Raw genomic sequence first — 11,191 nt, forward strand, 5'->3', positions numbered from 1 at the left:
GAAATGGTCTGAGACAAAATAATGAAATGTTATACATCAGTATTGTGAAACACTGAACATATTTTAATGACTGACAAGGAGAGAGGAAACAGTCCAAGTTAATCAATAATAACTAGGCTCACTATGAACAGTGTGTATTATTGGCTCTGTTCTGACATCAGTGCACAGTTCATTCCACCACTGTGAGGCCAGGACAGAAAAAAGCCATGGCCACGCCAATCTGCCGTAGGGGGGCTTGGAGCAACTGGGGAACCAATCACCTCAAGGCAGCAGAGCTTGACCACAGCCTGGAGGTCGGAGGGAGCTGTTCATTTGCCCTGTAGGCTCGAACCACAGTCCTAAACTGGATGGGACAGCGCAGGGAGCCAGTGCAGAGAACAGAGTAGGGAAGTTTTGTGGAAGAGCATGGGGCTGTTGAACACCAGGTCAGCAGCAGCTTTCTCCAGGAGTCTGATGGCCAACGCTGCAGGATGGCAGCAAGTAGGGAGTTGCAGGAGTCCAGGCGGGAGATGACAACAGCCTGGATGAGCACTAGTGACGAATCACAGCCAGATTTCTTTCCTAGCACAAAGTTTGATAAAAGAGATGAGTATTAGCAAAGGCAAGGAGAATGATTATATCAGTGTACAATGAGCTATGATGGGGAATAATTACACTATTAATTTGATTTCCAGGCATGGCATATACATGGCATGCTTACTTGCAATGGTAATAATGCCTTCAGGTAATAACACTATGCTTGATTAATTTGATGTATAATGTGGCAAATGCTATAGTAGCAGCAGCAAGCATCAGCCCACTATAGCTAAATAATGCCAGACAAGATTACAGACTGTAATCAATGTATGAACAATGTCACATTGATCATGCTCAACATTGTTAAAATTGAAATACATCTGAGACCTCCGAACGTAACGTTAGCATTAACTAACTAACGTTAACCCTAAGCCGTTAGCATTAGCTACCGTTAGCATAGCTCCCTAGCCTATCAATATAGTTGATGTTAATATAAAGAAATGTAACATTAGATAATGTTAGCTAAGTTATTCAACATTGACCCACTTACCCTCTAGATCTTTTCCAACGATGTCCTAAAGTAACCACATGTCATGATCATTTGCATCATAGACATACGTTCATATCTATGATTAGCATGATCATAAGCATAGCAAATGTTAACCGATGTCATTACATGACTTCCTATCCAATCAGAGGCAGAGTAGGGCGGGTCTTCCTATGGTCACGTGCTTTCCCGAGCTCGCAGGACTCACGAACGCGCGACCAGCGCGTCCCCGAGGCTCGTGCACAGCACATGTTTAAATGGCTCAATACAGGTATTGGTGGCTTCAAAAACCCCCAAACCCCTAAAACTAAAAGTTTATATTGATAAGATTGGTCTCTGATGCTGAATGATACCCAGAAAAATTTTGTTTTCCTTTTCTAGCCCTATCTATCATCATCCACTAACATGGGAAATAAGGGTTCTTGGGCCGCATGCCTTGATTTGACTTGCAATACCGGGCTTTGGCCACTATGTCAAATGGCTTCATGCGCCGGTGAGCAACTTTCATTGAAATGAATAGGCAGCCATTTTCAATGCCGTCTCCAGTTATATTATACCTCCATGCTCTGGACCACCAAAGAAGATCAAAGCTTCCCGCATGGTCACGTCACTCTCTCACCCCGGCCAATCATGTGAGAGTACTGAAGCGAGCTGGCGCTAGTGGCCACTTGATGGCGTATGAGTCCTTTGGGAGGTGGACGGCTGGTGGCCACAGTACAATGCAGTCTTTTAAAGTCTTTTTTTTTTTTACCATAATTTCTTACAGTGATGGAAAGAGATATGTTTTATGTAACAATCTACATTGTTGAAATGAATCAGAAACCCATGAGTATGACAAGGCACGTTTATTTATCCATCCTTCCAGTTGACCTCCATAATAACACTGAACACAGAATGAGTCTAGTGTTCACAAAATTCCAAACAGAATGTCCTGCCTGGTCTGTGTGTTGTCCTGCCTGGTCTGTGTGTTGTTCTGCCTGGTCTGTGTGTTGTCCTGCCTGGTCTGTGTGTTGCTCTGCCTGGTCTGTGTGTTGTTCTGCCTGGTCTGTGTGTTGTCCTGCCTGGTCTGTGTGTTGTTCTGCCTGGTCTGTGTGTTGTTCTGCCTGGTCTGTGTGTTGTTCTGCCTGGTCTGTGTGTTGTTCTGCCTGGTCTGTGTGTTGTCCTGCCTGGTCTGTGTGTTGTTCTGCCTGGTCTGTGTGTTGTTCTGCCTGGTCTGTGTGTTGTCCTGCCTGGTCTGTGTGTTGTTCTGCCTGGTCTGTGTGTTGTTCTGCCTGGTGTGTGTGTTGTTCTGCCTGGTCTGTGTGTTGTTCTGCCTGGTCTGTGTGTTGTTCTGCCTGTTATGTGTGTTGTTCTGCCTGGTCTGTGTGTTGTTCTGCCTGGTCTGTGTGTTGTCCTGCCTGGTCTGTGTGTTGTTCTGCCTGGTCTGTGTGTTGTTCTGCCTGGTCTGTGTGTTGTTCTGCCTGGTCTGTGTGTTGTTCTGCCTGGTCTGTGTGTTGTTCTGCCTGGTCTGTGTGTTGTTCTGCCTGGTCTGTGTGTTGTTCTGCCTGGTCTGTGTGTTGTTCTACCTGGTCTGTGTGTTGTTCTGCCTGGTCTGTGTGTTGTTCTGCCTGGTCTGTGTGTTGTCCTGCCTGGTCTGTGTGTTGTTCTGCCTGGTCTGTGTGTTGTTCTGCCTGGTCTGTGTGTTGTTCTGCCTGGTCTGTGTGTTGTTCTGCCTGGTCTGTGTGTTGTTCTGCCTGGTCTGTGTGTTGTTCTGCCTGGTCTGTGTGTTGTTCTGCCTGGTCTGTGTGTTGTTCTGCCTGGTCTGTGTGTTGTTCTGCCTGGTCTGTGTGTTGTTCTGCCTGGTCGGTGTGTTGTTCGGCCTGGTCTGTGTGTTGTTCTGCCTGGTCTGTGTGTTGTTCTGCCTGGTCTGTGTGTTGTTCTGCCTGGTCTGTGTGTTGTTCTGCCTGGTCTGTGTGTTGTTCTGCCTGGTCTGTGTGTTGTTCTGCCTGGTCTGTGTGTTGTTCTGCCTGGTCTGTGTGTTGTCCTGCCTGGTCTGTGTGTTGTTCTGCCTGGTCTGTGTGTTGTTCTGCCCGGTCTGTGTGTTGTTCTGCCTGGTCTGTGTGTTGTCCTGCCTGGTCTGTGTGTTGTTCTGCCTGGTCTGTGTGTTGTTCTGCCCGGTCTGTGTGTTGTTCTGCCTGGTCTGTGTGTTGTTCTGCCCGGTCTGTGTGTTGTTCTGCCTGGTCTGTGTGTTGTCCTGCCTGGTCTGTGTGTTGTTCTGCCCGGTCTGTGTGTTGTTCTGCCCGGTCTGTGTGTTGTCCTGCCTGGTCTGTGTGTTGTTTAAGCTCTGAAGCATCTCACACGGACACAGTTAAAACCATAGACTCATATAGACAAGAGTATACGGGCATAAAGGTCAGATTAAAACCTGGGCATGGACGTCTGTGGCGTGTAGGAGGTCAGCAGAGACACCATCAGACCCTGGAAGAGAAAGAGAGAGAGAGCAGCCATGTTAGAGCACTAACTATAGAGAGCAGCCATGTTAGAGCACTAACTATAGAGAGGAACTATGTTAGAACACTAACTATAGAGAGGAACTATGTTAGAGCACTAACTATAGAGAGCAGCCATGTTAGAGCACTAACTATAGAGAGCAGCCATGTTAGAGCACTAACTATAGAGAGGAACTATGTTAGAACACTAACTATAGAGAGGAACTATGTTAGAACACTAACTATAGAGAGGAACTATGTTAGAACACTAACTATAGAGAGGAACTATGTTAGAACACTAACTATAGAGAGCAGCCATGTTAGAACACTAACTATAGAGAGGAACTATGTTAGAACACTAACTATAGAGAGGAACTATGTTAGAACACTAACTATAGAGAGGAACTATGTTAGAACACTAACTATAGAGAGCAGCCATGTTAGAACACTAACTATAGAGAGGAACTATGTTAGAACACTAACTATAGAGAGGAACTATGTTAGAACACTAACTATAGAGAGGAACTATGTTAGAACACTAACTATAGAGAGCAGCCATGTTAGAACACTAACTATAGAGAGGAACTATGTTAGAACACTAACTATAGAGAGGAACTATGTTAGAACACTAACTATAGAGAGGAACTATGTTAGAACACTAACTATAGAGAGGAACTATGTTAGAACACTAACTATAGAGAGCAGCCATGTTAGAGCACTAACTATAGAGAGGAACTATGTTAGAACACTAACTATAGAGAGGAACTATGTTAGAACACTAACTATAGAGAGGAACTATGTTAGAACACTAACTATAGAGAGGAACTATGTTAGAACACTAACTATAGAGAGGAACTATGTTAGAGCACTAACTCCACTACTATAGAAAGAACTCCACTACTAGTCAATGTTAACGAACTCCACTACTATTCAACTTTCTTATTTTGGTATCTACAGAAGTGAAATGAAAGATGACTGTATCGATGTAGTTTCTCTCACCATGATGGTCCACTTCCTGTTCTCGGCCTCTTGGAAGACCAGCGAGCGCGGGCAGTAGAACACCTGGTCGTCCACCTCCTCCTGCTTCCTGGGCAGGCAGTGCAGGAAGGTCCAGTCTGGGCTCGCCACGCCCCCCGCCTGGGGACAGAACCACAACAAAGGAGCTCGTAAAGTGGAAAAAGGATCATTTCACATTTTCTTTTACCTGCTCCTCCCATGTGCTGTCACAAGCCACATGAGAGACTTATCCGACACTTACGTCTTTAGAAGTGCTTTAAAATAACCTGGGACACAGCGGGGAAGTAAGGCCAAGTCAGGATATGATTTACTGGACCTGGTATCAAACTGCCTGACGACACTAAAGCCCTCAGTCTCTCAGCCTCCCTCTTAGGCCCTCTCAAACAACACTTTATCCAGCTACGCCAGTCTCAAACAACACTTTATCCAGCTACGCCAGTCTCAAACAACACTTTATCCAGCTATGCAAATCTGATGCAATTTGATGGTTTGTATGGGCACTTCTTCAACTGAGAAGTGAGTTCAACCAATTAAACACACACACACACACACACGCACGCACGCACGCGCGCGCACACGCACACACACCACACAGCGACTGTCTGTACCTCCATGGTGATCTGGTAGCCGTGGAAGTCTTTGAGCCTCTGCTTCTTCTCGTCCTCCTGACCCATGCTGACCCAGGTGTCCGTCACCAGGACGTTGGTGCCGCGCGCCGCCTCCACAGGGTCAGAGGTCAGCAGCAGCTTGGTCCCGTGCTGAGACAGCATGTAAGACATGGGCTCAGTTCAAGGATAAGCATGATATTTTGGACATTTAGCCCTATTTGCTGTATGTCTAACATGAACCTGACCTGACACATAGAGACCATAATTTCACTGATCGTCCCAGGATTGAGTAATTTCCCACAATTCAAATCCATCCGGCTCAAATTTATTTACAATGGAAGTGGACGGGGCCACAGTAAACACAAATACGTCCAAAATAGCATACTATGCCTTTAAGTGTGATTAATTACTCATCAAACAACATGTTGATAAGAGTTTATCTGTGTAATAATCACTAATAACATAATTTTATACTGATTAATAAATACAATAGAGTAAAACACAGGAGTCTAAGATGAGTCAGACACATTGAGAGAGAGGGCTTTTAGGATCAGAGCAGTCTGCTGAAGAGTCACACATGGCTGCAGTGAGTGTAATAACTATGTCATAATCTGATGGCATTCTCACCTGTTTGGAGAGTCTGTGTGCCTCCTCAGTGACACGCTTGTCGGGCTCATAACCCTGAAATAGATGTAGGCAAGGCTAGTTTATTTGTATAGCACATTTCAGCAACAAGGCAATTCAAAGTTCTTTACATGAGACATTAAAAGCATCAAGACAAAGTGCAAGAAACACATAAAAGGTCATATAAAACGAAATGCCAAAAAAAAGACATTTAAAACAAAATGCAGGAAAAATAAAATACAGGAATAAAAGTTACAGTGCAGTGTACAAATTCATAATTATTTGATTTAATAAAAAGGAACGGCAAAAAGAAAAGTCTTCTGTCTTGATTTAAAAGAACTGAGAGTTGCAGCAGTTTTTTGTAAGTTTGTTCCAGATATGTGGAGCATAAAAACTGAACGCTGCTTCTCCATGTTTTGTTTTAACTCTGGGGACAGAAAGCAGGCCTGTGCCAGATGACCTGAGAGGTCTGGATGGTTCATATAGTAGCAGCAGATCAGAAATATATTTCGGCCCTAAACCATTCAGTGCTTTATAAACCCACAGCAGTATTTTAAAGTCAATTCTTTGACAGACAGGAAGCCAGTGTAAATGCACCATGTCCACTAGGCAGTAGTATAGTATGCTTGGGTCAGGGTGCATGTCCACTAGGCAGTGGTGTAGTATGCTTGGGTCAGGGTGCATGTCCACTAGGCAGTAGTATAGTATGCTTGGGTCAGGGTGCATGTCCACTAGGCAGTTGTCCACTAGGGGCGGCTGTAGCTCAGTTGGTAGAGCGGGTAGTTCAATGATCGAAGGGTCAGTGGTTCGAATCCTAGCTCCGACTGTCCACATGTCGAAGTGTCCTTGAGCAAGACACCTAACCCCAAATTGCTCCCAATGAGCAGGTTATCACCTTGCATGGCAGCTACCACCATTGGTGTGTGAGTGTGTGTGTGAATGGGTGAATGAGAGGCCATTGTAAAGCCCTTTGAGTGCCGCTAAGGTGGAAAAGCGCTATATAAGTGCAGTCCTTTTACTATTTGATTCATAATTATTGCTCGTAGTCGTTTCACTCAGTTTCAATTCCTGTCTCCCGCCTCCATTATCAGTTGAGTCACATGCGTCTGTCTGTAGGATTGTTAATATGACACTTTATCAAGTTTTAATGTCAGATGAGAAAGTACAGTAAGGATGTCGTTTCTCAATATGTGGTCAGTTTATGGAAATAATTCCTGACTTCCAGTTTTTCAGGGTCTGCTTGCCCCTTTCACTTTGACCCTCTCCTGATTGGACGAGTCTTTCCGATTTCGCGCCCCCTTCGGTTCTGAATGGGTTTGAGATAATCATCTGGCGTGGACTGGACGTGTACGGGCCAGACCTTGGGCGTGGCGATCCTAAGATGGACGCCCAGCTTGGCAGCGGTCATCATGAAGGAGTGGAGCACATTGTTCCCGTCTCCAATCCAGCTGACCGTCAGCCCATTCAGAGCCCCGTAGTGCTCCTGGACAAACAGAGAGACGGGGGGGGTTATTATGAAACAACACATTAGCATTAGCATTAGCAGTGCTCGCTGGGAGAGTGGGCAGTCCCCTCTCCTTTAGTATTTCATTGCTTTATCTCGACAGAATGCAAGTGAAGAGAAACACAGGCAAAGAACACCGGAAACACCTCTGCCTGCTCTAGAGAAACAGCGGCTTTAGACAGCCTGTGAGCCGGTCCCGCAGGAGCAGCGGCCATTTTGTGACACATTTACCAGCACTTTTATTCACCTACACCCCCATCAGTCAGTGAGTGAAATCCCGCTCTGGTTCATCGAGCGGCTGAGGAAGAGCGGTAGGTACCTGCAGGGTCATGAAGTCGGCCAGGATCTGGATGGGGTGGTAGAGGTCCGACAGGCCGTTGATGATGGGGACGGACCCCTCCTTGGCCAGATCCTCCAGGGTGGAGTGGCTGTAGACCCGCGCCAGGACTATGTCACACAGTCCGGACAGGACCCTGGAGACACGCACGCACACACGCACACACACACACACACACGCACACACACGCACACAAGCACAAGCACACACATGTACGCACAGACACAAGCACACACACACACACACGTATACGCAGACACAAGCACAAGCACACACACACACACGTGTACGCAGACACAAGCACACACACACCGAATACACAGACAAGGTATTGGAAATACAGAGCAAATTCAGTTCCCCTGTATTGAATGTATGAAGCTCTTGAAGGATTCCCGTGTTGTGTTGTGACAGCGCGGCGTGCTAGCTGACCTGGCCGTGTCCGCGCTGCTCTCGTTCACGCCCAGGTGGATGTCCTGAGAGGTCAGGAAGCAGGGGTGGCCGCCCAGCAGAGCGAAGCCTGGGGGTGGGGAATGTTAAATGGACACTTATACAGCACTTTTATCCAATGCGTTTTACAAAGGCCACTCATTCACCCATTCACACACACATATTCACACACCAATGGTGGCAGCTGCCATGCAAGGTGCTAGCCTGCTCATTGGGTGCAATTTGGGGTTCAGCGTCTTGCCCAAGGACACTTCGACATGTGGACAGGAGGAGCCGGGATATGAACCACCAACCCTACGATCACAGGACAACCCACTCTACCTCCTGAGCAACAGCCGCCATTTTGTCATGGGTGCACCATGTTGTTGTTTGTAGGAATGGTATGGAATCAACATGCCTGTTTATCAGTCTCCCTGCTTGGAGCACTTCCTGAACTTTCTGACTGTGAGCCTGGATAGATAACCTACAGCACAGCCCACTCAGGAAGAGAAGAGCCAGCCCACTCAGGAAGAGAGAAGAGCCACAGAGAGTGAGGGGCTAGTGAGGATAGCTAGTGAGAGAGTGAGGGGCTAGTGAGGATAGCTAGTGAGAGAGTGAGGTGCTAGTGAGGATAGCTAGTGAGAGAGCGAGGTGCTAGTGAGGATAGCTAGTGAGAGAGTGAGGTGCTAGTGAGGATAGCTAGTGAGAGAGCGAGGTACTAGTGAGGGTAGCTAGTGAGAGAGTGAGGTGCTAGTGAGGATAGCTAGTGAGAGAGAGGTGCTAGTGAGGATAGCTAGTGAGAGAGTGAGGTGCTAGTGAGGATATCTAGTGAGAGTGAGGTGCTAGTGAGGATAGCTAGTGAGAGAGCGAGGTGCTAGTGAGGATAGCTAGTGAGAGAGCGAGGGGCTAGTGAGGATAGCTAGTGAGAGAGCGAGGGGCTAGTGAGGATAGCTAGTGAGAGAGTGAGGGGCTAGTGAGGATAGCTAGTGAGAGAGTGAGGGGCTAGTGAGGATAGCTAGTGAGAGAGTGAGGGGCTAGTGAGGATAGCTAGTGAGAGTGAGGTGCTAGTGAGGATAGCTAGTGAGAGAGCGAGGGGCTAGTGAGGATAGCTAGTGAGAGAGTGAGGTGCTAGTGAGGATAGCTAGTGAGAGAGTGAGGTGGTAGTGAGGATAGCTAGTGAGAGAGTGAGGGGCTAGTGAGGATAGCTAGTGAGAGAGTGAGGTGCTAGTGAGGATAGCTAGTGAGAGAGCGAGGGGCTAGTGAGGATAGCTAGCGAGAGAGCAAGGTGCTAGTGAGGATAGCTAGTGAGAGAGTGAGGTGCTAGTGAGGATAGCTAGTGAGAGAGTGAGGTGGTAGTGAGGATAGCTAGTGAGAGAGTGAGGTGCTAGTGAGGACTGAGGATAGCTAGTGAGAGAGCGAGGTGCTAGTGAGGATAGCTAGTGAGAGAGTGAGGGGCTAGTGAGGATAGCTAGTGAGAGTGAGGTGCTAGTGAGGATAGGTAGTGAGAGAGCGAGGGGCTAGTGAGGATAGCTAGTGAGAGAGTGAGGGGCTAGTGAGGATAGCTAGTGCGCAGGCAGAGGTAGGGACTGCCCTGTCAGCAGCCCTATTGTGTCCGGCATCAGCCCCGTCTCCCACACATTCAGTCTGTTGACCCCCTGCAACAATAGAATCCCCAGGGCCAGACGGTCTGCGCTCCAAACCTTTCCTAACCAAACCTCCCATTGAGAACAGAGGAGAAACGTCCCTCCATTTCTGTATAGGTCTACCCTGTAAACAGGCAAATCCATGAACACCCAAGATCAGGGGGTAGCTATTTCCTAAACCCAAGATCACAGTTGAACAATCCAACACGCACACACACACACACACACGCACACACACACACACACACACACACACACACACACACACACACACACACACACACACACACACACACACACACACAGAGCAGTGACCACGGATAACCCTGACACACAAGCACCGGCACCTGTTTCGGTGGACATTCTAGTTCTGGTGCTCCTCTTCTCAAATATCATGGCGATCGACTTCCCCTGGAGAAGAGGGAGATACTGAAATAGACAGCTCGTTAGTTCATTAATTAGTTAGTACTGTTAGTTAGCAGAATGAACATTGTCAGAATGTTCACATTCACAGCCACTGTGGAAATAGAGAATCTGAATCCCTATGGACCGAATCCCTATGGACTGAATCCCTATGGACTGAATCCCTATGGACTGAATCCCTATGGACCGAATCCCTATGGACTGCACATTTAGTACCGACCTGTTTTTCATTCTTGATCCTGTGTTTCAGGTCTGCTGACACCCACAGTAGATGTTTGATCTCATCTGAGCTGAAGTCTTTCAGCGTCAGGAAACTGCGATCCTTCAGGTTCACCGAGGACAAGGCTGCCACGCCAACGCTGCAAAACCAAGACCTCTCAGATCACTGAGACGTGTCAGGACAGGAGGACGGTACACACAGGCTACACCAAACTGGTGAACAAGCGATTACAGCAATTATCAGGCAAACCAGCTAACGTTAGCCAGCTATCGTTAACTGAATAGCTTACGTTAACATTAGCTGATGATATTTTGAAAATAGTCCAGACCACACGTGGTTTCTTACCTAAACTTCCTCGCACGAATGTGTTGGAGAGTTTTCAGACCGCACAAAATGTGCTTTTTCATAGCAAGTACTTTAGTCGACATTGTAGCTCGAAATGCCAATGTCAGAAGAGTTTCATTTCATTCAAATCCAGAGATCCGTACTACTAGTGTGCGTCTGCTGGTGTCCTCACGGTCATGACATCATCAGCATCAGCTCTGGAAGTGGGCGGGGCTATGGTGTCATTAACTCTCTCAGTGGGCGGGGCTTTGATAATCCTGGGTCTCTCGTCGCATGTGAAGATTAGGTTTAAAGGTTTTGTATCAGGGAAACAGCCGGTTTATAGTAGATGGGCGGTCTTGTCTATTGTACGTATATAAATATAATACATGAATTTGTCGTACAATTTGCGCCGGTCGCTCCTATGCCGGTAGCAGGTGAGGAGACGGGTGAGTTGAGGAGGCGTGTGATGGTCCCGGGGAAATGACAGGTCAGACTGAGGCTGATATTCCAGGTAAGAACATCGTTGTTTGG

At 47.2% G+C, this 11,191-nt stretch overlaps 1 protein-coding gene across 1 annotated transcript; it reads right to left on the bottom strand.

Annotated features, from left to right (window-relative positions):
* Positions 1-136: 136 nt before the first annotated feature.
* otc (ornithine transcarbamylase) lies at positions 137-10,849 on the bottom strand. Its single transcript, XM_084443083.1, has 11 exons — positions 10,679-10,849; positions 10,334-10,472; positions 10,038-10,119; positions 8,051-8,138; positions 7,604-7,757; positions 7,141-7,263; positions 5,784-5,837; positions 5,157-5,306; positions 4,531-4,668; positions 3,468-3,520; positions 137-561 (listed from the first exon to the last, which is right to left on the bottom strand). Exons 1-11 carry the CDS (start codon positions 10,759-10,761, stop codon positions 543-545), a joined length of 1,083 nt encoding a protein of 360 aa, XP_084299209.1. The 5' UTR covers positions 10,762-10,849; the 3' UTR covers positions 137-542.
* Between the last annotated feature and the right edge of the window lie 342 nt (positions 10,850-11,191).

Source organism: Borostomias antarcticus, assembly GCF_949987555.1.
Source record: "Borostomias antarcticus genome assembly, chromosome: 9".
Taxonomy (NCBI): domain Eukaryota; kingdom Metazoa; phylum Chordata; class Actinopteri; order Stomiiformes; family Stomiidae; genus Borostomias; species Borostomias antarcticus.